Genomic DNA, 18,084 nt, shown 5'->3' on the forward strand with positions numbered 1-18,084 from the left:
GACGTGCTTTGATGGAACCTTGAGGAGCTACAGAATGCAAAGAATATCCCAACTGACATATCAAGTTGACTTTTCAGTAGCTGCCCCAGTTCTGGGTGAAGCTCTGCCTGTTGGGTGTGCAGGCCGACTGCGATGTGAGAACCAATCCCACTCTCACAGATGAGAGTGAGGCTGTGTCTCATCTCCCTTCAGTGTGTATTCCTTTTTCAATTCATTCTTATTCCTTCCATTCCCACACCTGTCCTTTAGGAAACTTATGCTCCCTTAGAAAATACCACCATTCCAAGACCTAACTCATTCGCATGAGCAAGTTCAAATAACTCCACACTTTTTAATGCTCACACCACATCCAGATGGATGATCACTTACAGGTATCATTTTCTGAGAAATATTGATGATAAACTAGAAATATCCAGAAAATAGTGACAAGAATAGCTAAGAGGCTTAAGATCCAGTTCATTTTTATTTTTATTTTTTTTTAATTTGGGGGGGGTAATTAGGTTTATTTTTTTGGAGGAAGTACTGGGGATTGACCCAGGAACTCCTGCATGCTAAGCATACCTCTAACACTTTGAGCTACACCCTCCCCACTTAAGATGCAGTTTAAACAAAAGAATTCTAAGGATATTTCACTTAGAGAAGGGCAAAATAAATCAAGATAGCTGTCCTATAGTAACTGAGGAGCTAGCATATAGCAAGAAGCCAGACTTATTTTTACATTGTTCTAAAATATAGAATAGGACCCTGTAGCTGAAATTATAGGAACAGACACCAAAGGAAAAGAATGAGTGATTTTAACTGTTTACAAAAGAAATGTGCTTCTTCCACAAATAGTGACCTCATCATCCCTGGAAGAATATAACCAGAGGCATGATAATTGAATTTTCCAGGTTTCTTCAGAAATACAGATAGATAGATAGGTCGGGAATTGGCTTATAAAATTATGGAAGCTGACGAGGCCTACAATCTCCAGTCTGCAAGCTGCAGACTCAGGAGAGCCAGTGGTGTGATTCCAGTCCAGAGGCTGGTAGGCTAGTCACCCAGGAAGAGCCCATGTCTCAGTCTGAGTGCAGAGACAAGAGAAAAACAATGTCCCAATTTGAAGACAGTGAAGAGGAGAAATTCTCCCTTACTCATGGGATGTGGGAGGAGGGGAGGTTAAGTCTTTTTGTTCTATTCAGGCCTTCAATTGATTGAATGGGGCCCACCCACATTAGGGAGGGCAATAGATTCAAATGTTAATCTCATCTAGAAAACACCCCCACAGATACACTCAGAATAATGTTTGACCAAACGTCTGGGTACCCAGTGGTGCAGTCAAATTGACATAAAACTATCACAGTAACCATCTATCAGGAATCCTGCAGAAAGAATTTCTAAATTACACGAAGATCTGGCAGTCAAAAGACCAGAAATACCTAGCTATCTCCATTCCATATGTTTCTTTCTCAAACATCAGTGTAGGGAAGTGAAAGTTCCTCCATCACTGATTCCCCTGATGATTACACTTGAAAAAATAGACATTTGCACATATGCCTTCTCCATATGCTAAGCTTTGGTTTGGAGGGGGTTGAGGGGTGGGGAGAACTAAATGTATTCAGGAAGTTTGCACTAGGAATTCTAACAAAGCAGCGGTCCTTGCTTTACTGTACTGTGATAAATGAAAGACAGCCACACTTTTTTTGCTGCCACTTCTATCAACAGGTGTAGTCTATTTCCCCTCCCCTTGAATCTGGGCTAGCCTTGCTTTGACTAACAGAATGTGTCAGAAATGACACTGTACCACTTCCAGGCCTAAGTCTTGGGAGACATGACAATTTCTTCTTGGAGCTCTGAGCCACCATGTAAGTAAGACTAGCTATCCCTCACTAGTGAGACTACATCAAGACAAAGAAATGTCCAGTGAGTCTTCAGCTGTCCCAGCCATCCCAGCTAAAGCATCAGACATCTAAGGGAAGCCATAATGGACACTCCATTCCAGGAAAACTCCCCGCTGAATGCGGCCCCACAAAGAACACCAGTCATATCACACTGAGATAGAACTGTTCCTGCCCAGCCCTGCCCATATTATACAACTATGAGTAAATAAATGTCATGCTTAAGTCACTAAAATTTGGGGTAGTTTGTTACATAACAGGTAACAGACAGATTTACTTAGGGGTATTCCCAATCCTTGCACCAAATAAGCTTTTTGTTTGCTGGAATTGTCTTGTATCTTATTAGTTTCCTATAGTGTCACAGTTTAGGAAAACATAACACAGCTGCTAGAATTTATAATTATTTGTAAACTCTGAATTCTCATAAACATTCTTTGAAGATTTTTTGCACAGAAAACTTGAGTGCCTGAGCCATTTCCAGATGTTTTGGCATTTGGTTGCCTCCTGAGGGCACAGTTTATTTCATGCTGAACCATAGATCAGATGTAACTGAGAGACCTGGGAAGCACTGAAGCCGGTCTGATAGAATTTCTGGCCACAGAAGTCCCGGTATCTGAAGACTGGGTCTTGACAAAGGGGATAAGAGGGTTACTAACTGTGGTGTTTTGTTTTTATCTTTTTGTTTATTTGGGGAGGCAGGGATCAGGCTTTTGTTTATGTTAATGGAGGTACTGGAAATTGACCCTAGGACTTCATGCATGCTAAGCATGTGCTCTACCAGTGAGCTATACCCTCCCCTCTCCCCACCAACTGTGGTGTTTTAAAAATATATGCACAAATTCTTGCTATAGCTTCAAATGTTGGAACTTAATCAACTCCTCTTGAGTATAGGTTATATTTAGTGACTTGCTTCTAATGAATATAATGTGGCAGAAATGAAAGAGTATATGTAACTTCCGAGACTAGATGAAAAATGTCACTGGAGAATCCTCCTTGCTCTCTCCGGGATCACTTGCTCTGGGGAAGCCAGCTACCCTGCTGTGAAGACATTTGAGCAGCCCTATGAAGAGGCCCACATAATAAGGAACTAAGGTCTCTTGGCCAACAGCCAGTAAGGAACCGAAGCTTCCTATCAATAGCCATGGGAGTGGGCATCTTGGACAAAGATCATCCAGATGCAGCAATGACTTCAAATGACTGCAGCACCTGCTATCATCTTGACTGTAACATCATGAGGCACCCTGCGCCAGGAGCACCAAGCTAAGCTGCTCCCAAATTCCTGACCCACAGAAACTTTAGATCTTGATGTTTAAGCCACTAAGTTTCAGGGTTACCAAGCAATAACTTTCACAGCAATAAATAATACAAGTATTTAGGGTTAGGGGAGCGTGTAGCTAACAATGAAGTTCTAGGAACCCAAGTCCACCACAACTTACTCTTTGAGCAAAAACTAACAGTATGGTAGTCTAGATACAGTTCAGTGAAATACATTCATTCCTTTTAAAAGTCAGACTGGTATGCAGTGGATGGGAGACTTACCATATCTCTTCCAATTCCCTTGTCAAACACTCCTCTTACCGAGGCTCTTCAGAATCTAAAAAACAGAATCACTAAGGTAACAGGTCAGAATGGAAATCTGAGTATCTTGAGCTGTGTTATTAGACACACAGGCCATGGCAGAACCCAAATTCTTCCTTTCTAGTACACAATGTATCAATAACAATCTGTAGAATTTTACACCATCCAAAGTTTTTCCCTAAACAAATATTGAATATTACCATCTAAAGCAAAACTGACTCAGAGAGTCCACAATGAAAATTAGCAGTTAGTGAAACTAACCATTCTTTGTAGTGATAAAGGATTGAAAGAGACATGAAATTTGGGCTAATTAAAAGTTTCTCCTGGAAACCATAAAGAAGTTGTGGTGTACACATGCAACAGAATACTACTCAGCTATAAAAAATAAAATAATGCCATTTGCAGCAACATGGATGGAATTGGAGATTGTCATACTAAGTGAAATAAGCCAGAAAGAGAAAGAAAAATATCATTATCACTTACATGTGAAATCTAAAAACAAAGAAAAAGAAAAAGGACACAAGTGAACTTATTTACAAAACAGAGACAGACCCACAGACAGAAAGCAAACTTATGGTTACTAGCGGGTAAGGGGGTTGGAAGGGATAAATCAGGAGTTTGGGATTAGCAGATACTACTATATATAAAATAGATAAACAACAAAGTCCTGTTGTATATATAGCACAGGGAACTATATTCAATACCTTGTAATGGCCTACCGTGAAAAACAATATGAGAAGGAATATATATATATGCTGTACACCAGAAGTTAACACAACATTGTAAATTGACTATATTTCAATTAAAAAAAAAATCTTGTCCTGGAAACCCGTAACTTCCAAATGCTCTCTCAGTCATAACTACCAGCCTATTCAAAGCCTAGAAGCAGCTAATACAACACTGACAGCTTAGTAGTGTGTTTAATTAACCCTTAATGGGCACCCAATCCCTGCATAACACAATTTGATGAGGAGTAACATTAGGAGTGAATGAGAAATTCTAGTTGTTAATTTCTCCATGAAATTTTCTTTAAGTGAAAGAGGTTTCAAATCTTGTGCCAATTCTGATCCAATGGCAGTTAAGTAGCTGCCTAAAACACAGCAGTGGATGGCATTTATGGGCAACTACGTGCCTGTCGTGATTGCAAGGCAAGGAAAGCAAGCAAGCACATGTGCTGGGAATCTTCCATTCCTCCAGCAGAAGGAAAATTTCAACCCGTCAGAGAAGAGCTGAAAAGGATTGTTCCTTCTTACCTAGTAATCTGTTGCTTATTCTCAGTAAGAGAAAGATTAGCAGCAAATACTGATCTATGGTTCAGCACCTCGCAAAGGCAAGGCTATTTGGGTGGTGGAGTGGGATGGAGTGAGCATCAGGGGAATGTATTTTCTTAAGGATGTACTATATGCAAAGCTCTTTACACTCAGTATCTCATTTAATTCCAATAACAAACCATTTCTGTTATAGATAAGATGCTGCTCAGAAAGCTTAAGTTGTTTTGAGCTTACACAGTTTAAAGCCCAAGTCTGACATTAAATCCTATATTCTTTTCACAACTTCAGAAGATCCTATGTGTGGCCTCTGAATTTGTTCAGAATACACAGGAGAGAAAAGAAATTGTCCCCAGCAAGCCCAACCACAAAATTAGTAACATTTATTTTTTTAAGAAATAAATAGTTGTTTTGGACATAATGTTTAAATTTAGGGAAATGACTGAAATCTTTAACTGAGAGAAAGTATTTCAACCTGGATATACCCAATACTGTGACATGTGAAGTCCTGAATAAGCAAGAAAATTTACTGTGTTTCCAGAGGTTTCTGGAAGATAAATTAGAAATCAGGATGCATTTCCTATAGAATTAAGTTATTTTCATTCATGAAAAACTAGAAATGTCCACAGAGTTTACACTTTAATTTGTGTTACAAATACCATTTTAAAAACAGAGCTGGTTTTCTGTATGTCAAATTGTTATGGTTCAAATGATGAAGTGTGCTAGAAGCTAAAATAAAGTCACCAAATAAGAAATATATTTTAAATATCAGTTTATCATTTGTGTATTAACAATGAAAATAAGAATTTGCTGACAAAAGAATTTTAAAGTATTTGGACAGCTATCACTGAAATTTTCATTTTGACATAAGATATAGCAGGATATGGAAGACACCAAAACAAAGCACAAAAAATTAAAATACTAAAAATTATTTTCTTCCTTACTTGGTTCATTACTAATCACATTTTTCTGTAATTAACTGTAGTAGTTTAATAAGTTCCTGCTTTAACAGTTCAGGTATATGCTATGAATACTTGCATTAAATACATTTTAAAGTAATGACGCTTTATCTGTATTAAAAAAATCAGTAGCAATTATTAAACAAGTCAACAGGTAGTTGTGTATCTAAATCTCATGTAATACTAAAAAATAGAGAAATCTATCTGTACTTGTGTTTTGGGGAACATCAAGAGGACTCCATTGTATAGTATTCTCCCTGTCTTATCTCTCAGCATGGACCCTGAGTTTTCCAGTGGTAAAGTCCTACATCCAACACAGGCTACTAGCTCTTTTTCCCAGTAAGATGGCAGACATAAGTCTCCTTTCTGTCTCCCCGCTACACCCTTCTACAACTGTAGCTTAATCAAGTATTCTTTTTAAAAATAGTATTTTATATCCAAATCTCTTAACCATACTCCATCCTCCATCTCTACACATTCTATGTTGAAGCACGTTGATTTTGACAAAATCAGTGTAACATTTACCAATACCAAAAAAGGGGCAAGCAGTCATAACTGAATGAATACAAACAACAAATTATGCAAGTATCAACTTGAGTGAAATCACTATGTTTGAATTCCAAGATATTTAATATAAACTGTTTTATAAAAACTAATTATGAAACACAAAGACAATAGAAATATAAGTTATTTATTAATCAATCCACTTACAAAGCAGGTGGCTTAATGCAAGCTTATTGACATCTTCACATATGATCCATGGGAACATGTCTTCCACATACAGACAGTGATGTTACTGACTGATGCATTTGCAATCTGGGGTGTATTAAGCATATTTAGACAAATAAAATTAGGCTATCCTGTATATGAAAGTATCTTGATAATATGCATCCTGAAGTGGATTAAAACTTTCTCCAAAGGAGAAATGTTAGTACATTAACTTAACTTTAATATTCTATATTATGCAGTAAATTTTAACTATAGAAATTAAAACTTTTATATCAGTGATCGACTCTTGGTAATGTATGAAGTGGGAGTCTAAAACCAGAGCAACAGTAGGTTGACAGTATAATTTGTGCCTCACAGTATCTGCAGATTTACTGTTTTCAAGTTTAAAGAGAAATAAAACAAGAGACATGTAATTCAGCTGACTTTATTTGTCTTTAAACTAATAAAAATCCCTTTAAAAGTGATCCTGGGACCTTTAGTAGTTCTATGAATGCATAGATACCTGCCAATGACTGCAATTCTAAATCCTGACTGAATGTGTTTATAAAATCAACATAAGCAGATATCTTTACTATACGTGCTTAGCAGAAGACTGAATAAAATTCTACATGTCTTCTTCAATTTCCCTAAAATTTCATTAAATCTGCAAGTATATACAATCCAGCTAATTGAAATTAATATTTAGTGTTCATCAGAGCTGTTTCACAGCAGCAAAAATTGAATCTGGGAAATAAAGTTCTAAACGATGTAGGAAAAAAGATAAATACAATCAGAACAGCAGTCTAAATGTATGATATCAATATTCAACTCTATCTGCATTGTGCTGAAAGGAAAAGGATACACCAAGAAAATTTCTATTGATCACTCTGGTGATGTGAATACCACCTGCATCTGATTGAATATGGTTTGTGTTCTGTTCCCAGTATTAAGGGTGGTATTTAACTCAGAACTCCATATTGTAAATATACAGCAGCCATTTTGTCCTAATTAAGGAATGTCTTAATACACAATATTATCATCTTCTAGAGGATCTTTACACATTAAACTAAAGCACATGATTGATTAAATTAAAGGTTAGTAATGGATAAAAAAATTCATAATTCTCAAGACCTGGTACTATGTAAAAAACAAAAAGACCACAAAATTCTACTTACTAAAGCAGCTAATCTTGCCTGCAAGTTTAGGGTCATAAGCCCATAATATGTGCAAAGAAATGCAATACAAGGAACCATGCAAAAATACAGTAAAATGATACAGGAAAAATGTCAAATCTAGAAAAAAAAGCTTTTATAAATACATCAAAATCAACTGTATACATAAACTGTAGGTCTAGCATTAGTTGTACCATATAGCAGAGACAGCACTCTAAGTTCAAGGCTTCCAAATCTGCGCAGGTAAGTCATGCCATCTTTGGTTGACTGCAGTACCAGGAGGATGGGAATGAGGGGTGGGGGCAAGAGTTCTGAAACATGGTGTCAACTTTCACTTGGCAGCTGGGCCTCAATGTCCACTCTGCATATGGGGCACTTCTTATTGGTAATCAACCACTGGTCAACACACACTTGGTGGAAAAGGTGCATACAGGGAAGGCGTCTATTATAGGCAAACAAAACAAAAAGCAAGTTAGTTTTATGACAACTGCACATGGCATGTATTTTTAAACAAATGATACATGTAATAATTCAGTCATATTTTGAAGTTACTAAACCTCTTTCTCTTACGTAAAAAAAAAATCCTCTCTAATGAGAGTTACACCTACATTAAATTAACACTGAGCGATATAGTTAACTGTCACAGCTATGGAATCAAATTATATAAAATCTCAAGAATTTTAAGAACAACTACACTGGCAATTATTCCAACTTTGTTTCTATACATGATCTGCCAATGCAATGGAGATGGCAATATGGTCCATGTAATATAATACTGCAAATATATTTTTAATATCAAATTATTACATTTGTGAAGTACTTTCAAAAATATTTAATTTTCTCTCAGAAACCTTAGAACTTAATGTTGTAAATATATAGCAGCCATGTCATACTGATTAAAAATTGTCTTAATAATAATATTACTTTCTGTTTAGAGGATCTTTATACATTAAACTTTAAGCCCGTGATTGACTAAAGGTCAATAAGATTGTTTGAGATTGTTTTCATGTGATATTATCCACTTAATATTATGCTACTCTTTTAAAAGTAGGTTAAAAGAGATGTTTACTTTGTACGCTACACTAAGTTATCAATTAGAAATTGAGAAATAAAGCTTCCTTGCAATAACAGGGTAATATTAAATCTATAACAGTAGGATAAAAGTTACTGACTTAAGTGTCCTTTTCTACTTCCATCCACTGTTAAGAGTTGCCATACATTTTCATACTTCCTAACATTTTGCAACAATAGTAGCTAAAAGGAGGTGTTCCAATTACTCCTGGCACAATACTGTCAAAATTATTGTTAAAAATATTATCCATATTTATAAATCGTCACGGGAAATACAGTTTTCAAATAAGCCTGTATGTGGTATGGTAGAGAGTTGTTTATAATTTTTTCCTCTCTCAGCCAAGTGAAGAAATATGATAAAGCTCTCCTTATAAACTAGGGCAACAAAATTACTATAAAGTTGTTATATATGTTATAGAGCCTGTTTCATATAAGATTATGTTACATTAGAAAAACCAGAATAGGAACAAAACAATTATTTAGGAGATTATAAAAAGAAAAGCCTAAAATTAATATTTGGTTAGCATAATAATATTTTCTAAGTCACAAAGTTGCAAGAAGAAAACAGTCTGACAAGTTGAGAGGAAATTTTAGGACAAGATTATAAAAGATGCTATAAAACAACAGCATGGAGCTAATCTGGATCCCCCCTCTTAAAGTTTTGGAGAATACATTAATCTAACTGTCTTGGCTTCCAAAGCTTCTCAAATTCTACTTTCTGCAAGATTTATGGAGGACAATTTTGACCACAAAATTTCCCTGGCCAAGTCGTGGTGTGGCCTAAAACAGGGAGTATATTTCCTATCCCCACCTTTGTTGGAAATACATAGACTTTAATCTTTTTATTCTTTCATTCACTCACAATAAGAAGGCAATTCAGAAACCGGTAATATACAATTATGCCAGGACTAATCTTTATTTGGTTTCTGGTCTACTTTCAAACAAAATCTCTTGTGTAGTTTTGACAGTGGATTTTAGATAATTAATGTCTAGTTACCTCACATCTTCACCTTCCTCTAAAATAGACAAACAGATAGTACATTTTTCCTCTGTGTCTTCCTCAGTCCCTTCTTCCCCATCTTGTTTGCAGTGCAGTTTCCTCTGTGAGAACCAATCAGTTGTTACCTTATTAGTAGAGATGACATTATTGAACAACTGAGTAAAGTCTGCGTTTATTTGAAAAACAAAACAAAACAAAACAAAACCACCCATTCACCCACAACTTATACCCCAGGTACAACTCTCATGAATTAGTGGATGAATTAAGTGACAATCATCAACTAAGTGTTCTTTTAAGACACTTACATAATCAGCATCAAAAGCAAAATTGAAAGCAACAGAAATTCATCAGTTTGAAATTTCTCATTTTTAATCCACCATTAGGATAATATACACTATTTTTGTCCCATCATGACCACAGCTAGAACACTTTATTTTAGTAATAAATGTTTCAAATAACATTAATTAATTAAAAAATTAATGTTAATTAGTTTAGACAGTTGAAAGAACTTAAATTTAATAACACCTCATTATTATTCTTAGAGAAAGAATGAAAAATACAAAGAATAATAATTTTAATACTTTATTTTTCTCTATAGAACTTTGTTGTTTGTTGAAAAACATTTATTTAACATGTCTACTCCATAATTTCTAGCTGGAATACTACATACGGAATTGAGGGTACAATACAAGAAATGTAGGTCAATTTAAATATCCATCAAAATAACTGGCTAGTTAAATTATGGTACTACTGTATGATGGCATTTTGTATAAGCTATTAAAAAGAATGTGGCTGATCTGTGTGTGCAGATATAGAATGAAACGAAAATGTATAAAACCGTGTGCATATTAACTCCTTTGTGATATTTTTCAAAGTGGAAGAAAAATATATACATATGCACATTATTATAAATGCATAAACATATGTGGAAGATTACATAAGAAATCTTTAACCATTATTTTTCTTCTGGGAAGGAAGACCAGGATTGCAGGGTAAGAGACTTCAGAATATGTATTTTCATACTTTCAATTTTTTAAAAACCATATGCATGTATTATTTCAGTAATAAAAAATGTAGTTGCTAGACTCCATAAACCCAAAGAAAGTCCATAATATCTTTATTTTCTTTTTTAAATTTTTCTTTTTTATTTTTTTGGTAGGCACTCAACAGGTAAGTTTACTGAACAAAAGATTCTTTAAATTCTACAGTGCTTTACAATTTTCAGAAGTGTCACACATGCTTTCATATATATTATGAGAAAGTCCATAGTAATAAATATTATGCACTTCAATAATAATGTAGGTATTTCAGAGAATAAATTCTTACCTTTTTGTATTTATGTGGATATGTACATCTTTCAATTGTCCCCTGGGATGCTCCACGATTAACATTTCCTAATCTTTCTTCCAAATGAATAAGTTCCTGAAGGTGAAGAATGACTAGTATTAAAAGCCAGAATGATTATTTCTTGAATAGCACTGTCAATACTGTAAAAGCCAAAATGTGCAATGTAAATAGAATGTTCAAAAGCCATATATGTTAAGGCAAATGGCTGTGTATAATTCTCTCTCAGCTTACTAAAGTGCATGGCAACGTTATCCTTACAGACTAGGGCAATGTAATACTACCACATGGTACTACACAAGTCAGTAAGCATGTATGCACGTAGAGGACGAAATCACTCTAGTAAAACAGGGAAACAAATCAAACAGTAGTTCTAAGATCCACTGACTCCAATTTCCAAGCTGACATGAAGAAACAAAACTTTACATAAAATTCAAAGAAGATATTTAGCTACAAAGTGAATTACTGAGATTTCTTTTTTTCCAGCAATGCTTCTCTAAAAATTAAGTTTGGACTGAAAGCATTAAGGTTTTTCTCCCACATTTAGTGGTATGGTTCTTTATCTGATATTTAGATTAATTTAATAAATTTCTGTTCTATATTAGATATTTCACTCTTCTTTAAATACTTGAATAATTTTTGACACTAAGATTAATACTGCTTACAAACCCTTCTACAATAATCCCTAGAGGCAAAATCAGAAATTCAGACATTTTTTACTGCCGCCTTCTGATCCCCAGCCACTGTAGCGATCCTACAGTTACAAATACTAATAATACATACATTCTTTCTTTGCATGAAAGACACTGTAGCAAATATCATTAATTTTACTACATACCTCAAAATTGCCCCTGAAAGGACCTCTGAATGATGTTCCATCCAATCCTGATGAAATGTAACGAATGTGAGGATAGCCTGCCATGTCAGGAACCTATTTTAATAGAAGAGATAGGCTATATCAGTTAAGAATAGGCCCAAGTTTTACTGTTAACATTGAATAATTCAGACACTCAATTCTCTCCTTTCAACTACTCACAAAATTCAACTTCAGTAAGTATACACAACTCCAAAGGAGCATTCTGTAAGAGAGATTCCTCTTCAAAAATAATTTCTTTTATAATACTACTGAATTATAATCAGAAGGGAAAAAAGAAATAGCTATTTCATAACAGGTTTATTCTAAGTTGATTTATTTTGCACAAAGAATCTTAAGTAGAAAATACTCAAACCTAAGACTGATGCTCTTAGTAGCCTAAATGTATAAAGAGCAAAATTTTCATAATTTCTGGTCAATTTCAGAGAAATTGAATGGTATTAAGATATAAAAATGAATAAAAATTTCCAACAAAACTTAACTTCAAGATAAAAATTTTATTTGCCTTCCCCTAACTCTATATTAGCCAAAGGTACCCTTGCTCCTTTTTCGGTTTGGTTCTGTTAGTGAAAGTTTTAACAGTTTAAAAGTTAAAATAAAGTTTAAATTTTCTAAATATTTGTTAGGTATAGCCAATCCTCATTATTCATGTTCATGGATCTCTTTTGTGAATTCACCTACTTGACAGAATTTATTTCTAACTCTAAAATTAATAGTTGTGCTCTCACTGTCATTCTTGGACCTGCACAGCACAGCAAAAAATTTGAGTTGCCCAACATGTATGTCCTCAGCTGAGGTAGAAACAAGACTCTGCTTACCTGTTTCAGCTCTTACACTGTAAACAAGTCTTTTTTGCAGTCTATGTAGTGCAATGTTTTTCACATTTTTGTGCTTTTTATAGGTAACTTTGTTGTTTAAGATGACCCCCAAACATAATACTTAAAGTGCTGGCTAGTGTTCCTCAGTGCAAGAAGGCTGTGATATGCCTTATGGAGAAAATATGTGTTGATAAAGCTTCTTTCAGGCCTGAGTTATGGTGTTGCTGGTCACGAGTTCAATGTTGATGAATCAACAGTATATGTCAAATATAGTGTCTTCAATCAGAAATACACATTAAAATAAGGTTATATATCAACTGACTGGTTGTGACCAAAGGATTGCAGTAACCTAGCACTGTATTTATCTGGGGAATAAAAGTTCAATATTTGCTTCCTCAGCGTTTGCAGAACTTTATAGAACATAACTATGGTGACTAACAAGAGTTGACCATAGTATTAGGAAAGGGAGATTCTGGGACAGAGCACCATTCTTTCATCTGTATAAATAAATCTCCCAAATTATTTTTTAATCAGCACTGAATCACAGCATACCCCTAGCAGTTTTATAGCTTTAAAAGACAGTTCATATGTGGAAAAGAATTTAAAGTGAGCAATAACTTTTCACCTTCAAATACCCTATTATTTAAATATCTGCAACTTTCCTTATAATCAAGATCAACAGTATCCAGCTTTAAGCAGATAACCTAACTTCCTACACATCTCCAAGAAAAAGGATAAATCAAAAGCCCCTGCCCCCCACATACTTACACCACATATATCCTGTAACCCTCCCTAACCCCTCCCTCTAGTTTTCATGGGTGACCTTCCTCTTTTTCCTATTCAAAGATAAGCTCTATCACCTGTGCCCATCTTCTCCTGCTTCCCCACCCTGGGTCATCCTTAATTAACTGCTACCCACCCCTCTCTTTTATATCTTCAAACAAGTCCTCTCTAATGCTGTTTTGTCTTAAACCTAAAATTTGTATATTTTGTAACAACTTTATCACCTTGTTTTAATATGCATTTCTAAAATTACTTTCAAGTTTCTCTAAACTCAAATCACCTCTTTAAGCTGGAACAAATTCGAACACTATTTCCCACTTTCCCTTCACTGCCAAGTTTATAAAGCAAATAGCTCATGTTCACTATCTCCACATTTTCACCTCCCTTACTGTAATCTAGGACACACCCCATCTCCATTCCTCACCATACTGAAATCACTCTGACAAAAACTACCAATATAACCACTCAATGCCACATGCACTCAACATTTTTTAAGCTTTATTTTTTTGTGGTGAAACACTACTGACCATATTATTTTGACATTATTCTAACCTGGTTTCTCCTCAACTTCTCTAGATGGTTCTTAGCATCCTTTGTTTTACGTTACAGTATTATCATTTAAATATAGAATTATTATTCTCCAAGGTTTTTTCAACCTCTTGTCAGTCTGAACATTTTTCCTGGAATTTAATCCTCTTCCATAGATTTATATATATAATGACAGATATGTGACACATATATATTATATATTGATAGATCACAACCTATCTTTAACTTGGATATCAGTTTATATATAGTTATATATGTATATTTATATATAGTTTTTATATTTTTTTTACTGAGGTATAGTTAATTTACAATATTGTCTCAATTTCTGGTGCACAGCACAATGCTCAGTCACATGAACACACATGCATTCGTTTTCATATTCTTTTTCACCATAATTCCTACAAGATATTGAATATAGCTCCCTGTGCTATACAGTATGAACTTGTTCGTTTATAGTTTGCAGGTCAAGCCCATACACTTAACTTCATACTGGACATTCCACCTTGATACACAGTTATCTCAGATTCAGTATGTCCAAAACCTAACTCATCTAACTCCTTCCCTAAACCCTCACCTAATAGTTTCCAGTTTAGTGAATGGCAACAGCATATACCTAATAACCTAAGCTAGACATCTGGGAGTCATCCTAAATATTATTCAAATGTATCCCATCATTTTTATGCCAACTGCCACAGCCTTTGTCCAGGCATTCACCAACTTTTATCTCTTCTACTATAATGTCCTAACTAGGATCCTTCCTCCTACCCTGAAATCTATTTTCCACACAGATGAGGTAGCGGTTTATCTACTACAACCTGATTAAATCACTTAACCACAAAAATGTGATAAAGAGATTCCCCTTTCCCGAGTCCTAGATTCTTGGCAGGGCAGATTTCTCACTGCTGAGTGATCCTTACCCCTAAGATGTAGAAATACCAACTTACTTGGAGTTCCTTGTGCTTATGCTATTTAAAAGCTCTTAACGTACTGTAACCACTTTAAATCATCATTTTCAATTCCAAAGCCTGTTTAGAAGTTGCATGTATAATAAAGTGTCTTGGAAACCTCTGCAGTGCCTCTACCCACACAAGACAAAACTATTCACCTCTCTCTACTGCATAATATGTATTATAAAGAGAAGACTCAATTTATGCTAAACTTGTTCTTTAGGACTCAAATTGGTATTAACAAAAATCTGAACCTGTTCAAACCAGATGTACAGAATTAGTATAGTCCTTCTGCTGATCAGAAAATAAAGTATGAATGCATCAGAACAGACCCATTATCACTTATAACAAAATAAAGCACACGTTCTAGAGAGAGCGGATCAAGACTGCCATCTTGGTATAAATGCAAATACAAATACATATTCTAATATATCTAATACCTTTATATAGGACAATTCCCATCTAATAATAATTCTCAACCTCTACTAAAACATCTATCAACAACTAATATGTTAAAAATATTTTCAGTAAAATATTTAATTTAGAAAAGGAAGAATAGTTTTCAAAGAATATGTCAGAATTTTGAAGTTTTCGTATTTTACCATTAAAGGAAGAGCTCCTAATTGTAAGTGATGAAGTCGAGGTGGTGCGTGGTAATGGGCCAAGTGAGGATGCAATGCTCCAGGCGTGTAAGTAGCTGCAGTCACTCCAGCTTCAATTCCCAGTTCCCTGACAAGGATGAGAACAGCTTAACTTTGAGACATCCTCACACTGTCTTTATTTTCAACAGAAATGGGGGGAGTATGTTTACATTTTTAAAAGTAACCTGAAGTTTCTTAACTTAGTTGAGAAAAAAAGATAATTTAGCCCAAAGGATATAACTAATAATTTCAAGTTCATTTTGGAAATTAAAACTCAAAAATTCTATTTTATGATCATGAGGAGCAAAGCTTGCATTCAGTTTCACATCTTACAAAGGAAGAAAATACAATGCATGGCCCCTAAGGTTCCTTCCAATCTAAAAGTCTCATTCTACTTGAGAAGCGTATAGAATAGAGTTTACATGAATGTTGCTCCCAGGGCTTTCATTTGTTGGGTAGTGTCTCTGGGTTGTTGGCATCAAGGATAATTACAAGAGTAGACACTTCTATACCTTATAAAGCAAGGGTAAACAAAATTTTAGAAAGAATAAAATTGGTTAAGTGCCAAATCTTCATTTATGTATTCTCATTTTCTGTTTTGCCTCAAAAGTTACTGTGGAACAAGATCTGAACGACTACCTACAAACAACGGATCCAGAAAGAAAATTAATGTAAATCTGCTTCCACTTCTCTAGGAAACAAGCCTAGGAAGACGCAGGCTGAATTTCACTGAGAACACCAGGGGTTAGTGGTTGAAAAGCAAATCTGAGTTCAAAGGTTGGGAGGGGCATCGATAAAGAAGTTGTGAAAACTAGGGTCCATTTAGAGTTAACTTCTGATGGTAGATACCTGAAAAACAACAACAAAGCCACTACTCCTATTTGACATGGTTCCCTGCCCCAGAACTCAAGCTCCTACTCTCCTCTCCAGGTCTCTATGACTTGCCAGAGACAGTGCTTCACAGCTAAGCTGGAATTCAGTTTCTCCACATCACCCTTCTGTATGGCATTCCACCACAGAGTATCTCTTCCAAGTTTTTAATCATAAACTACTGAGCATAGCTTTGAAATAAACACAATACTGACCAGGCAGATCTCTCTGGAGCCTGTCGAGGATGTGAAGACATAGTCTGAGGCACATGAATATGATGCCCATGACCATAGTTTGGGTGCATCCTATGTGGATGGGGTGGGGGGCGTTCATGTGCCCGCCTGGAAACACAGAACACAAAAAGACCACTGGAAATAATTGAATAATTGGTTATTTCTTAATGTAGAAAAAACAGTCTAGTATTAATATTACAAACATCTATAGATTAGTGATGAAATTAATTCTCTAACAATTAAAGAATATAATTTAATTATTAATAAATCAATAAACCATAATCCCACAAATTCTCACTGTTCATTTATAAAAATGCCTCCAATTTAAACATCATCCAAGGGAAAAGAGAGTTTTAACATCATTTTGTATATCTTCCATACAAGAGATATTTCAAATAGAATAACAGGAGCTAAATGAAAATATTTTAAAAATTAATACTACAGCAAATGCTTAAAGAAGTTATTTTATATAAACATACAAGGCAGGAAAATGGAAACTATTTTCTTCACTTTTATATTGTAATAACATTCATCCATTTTAATGGATAAACCTTGTATTAAAAAAAATTTTAACCTTGTGCATTTTTTCAAATACATGCAAATACATGTCAACATATCTGGAAAAAACTGGTATTAGCTCCATTCACACTCTTTATTTGGCATCCCAGCTTATTACATTTTCTCTTTGTAGTATAAAGTCAAATATACTACTGTAAATGGTCATGAAGTTCTAGACAAAGGGCACTTAAAAGAAAAACAGTTTCAGAGATTCACTTTTTATATAATTCTTAATTTCTAACAGTTTTGAACCCATTTATAGATTTTGCATGTCTAATCTTAATGATTTAGAACAAGTAATTTTCCAGACACTGGAAGATATGAATGTTAAATTGGCAACTTTCTGTATAAAGGGTCACTATACTAGAACGACAGCAATAACCAGACATTCTGAATATAATCTTAAGTTATGTAAGTAAAGGAAGAAGTTACACAAGTTCCAGGTCATTAATTAGATGGAGAGTTTTGTGAGCATCCTGTATGGGCCAAGTAGTTAGAATGGTTTGCTCTATAGGCCACGTGGTCTCTGTCACAACTACCTAACCCAGCTGTTGTAACATGACAGAAGCCACAGACAATGCATACATAAATAAGTGTAGCTGCTTTCCTATAAGACTTTATTTACAAAAACAGACAGGCAGAGTAAGACCAACAAAGTATGTTGCCCTGAATTAGAAAATCAGATCCTGGTTAGGGGAGAGTATAGCTCAGTGGTAGAGCACGTGCTTAGCCTGCATGAGGTTCTGGGTTCAATCCCCAGTACCTCCATTATAAAGTAAATAAGTAAATAAACCTAATTACCTCCTGCCTCCAAAATAAAAATAAAAATAAAAT

General features: G+C 34.9%; 1 protein-coding gene across 8 annotated transcripts in view; it reads right to left on the bottom strand.

Moving 5' to 3' along the window:
- Positions 1 to 6,293: 6,293 nt before the first annotated feature.
- RNF111 (ring finger protein 111) overlaps positions 6,294 to 18,084 on the bottom strand; it is a 77,431-nt gene continuing 65,640 nt past the window's right edge. For 3 of the 8 annotated variants that reach the window (XM_032481081.1, XM_006182329.3, XM_014557290.2), the window contains exons 9-14: positions 16,675 to 16,827; positions 15,551 to 15,677; positions 11,816 to 11,908; positions 10,960 to 11,055; positions 9,631 to 9,758; positions 6,294 to 8,004 (exon numbers count right to left, since the gene is read on the bottom strand). In XM_032481081.1, coding sequence (XP_032336972.1) covers positions 7,887 to 8,004; positions 9,631 to 9,758; positions 10,960 to 11,055; positions 11,816 to 11,908; positions 15,551 to 15,677; positions 16,675 to 16,827 — 715 coding nt within the window. In that variant the 3' untranslated portion in view covers positions 6,294 to 7,886. The remainder of the gene's footprint in view (positions 8,005 to 9,630; positions 9,759 to 10,959; positions 11,056 to 11,815; positions 11,909 to 15,550; positions 15,678 to 16,674; positions 16,828 to 18,084) is intronic. The other 5 variants (XM_032481083.1, XM_006182333.3, XM_032481082.1 and 2 more) reach the window with 3 other exon arrangements.

Source organism: Camelus ferus, chromosome 6 (genome assembly GCF_009834535.1).
Source record: "Camelus ferus isolate YT-003-E chromosome 6, BCGSAC_Cfer_1.0, whole genome shotgun sequence".
In the NCBI taxonomy this organism is placed as follows: domain Eukaryota; kingdom Metazoa; phylum Chordata; class Mammalia; order Artiodactyla; family Camelidae; genus Camelus; species Camelus ferus.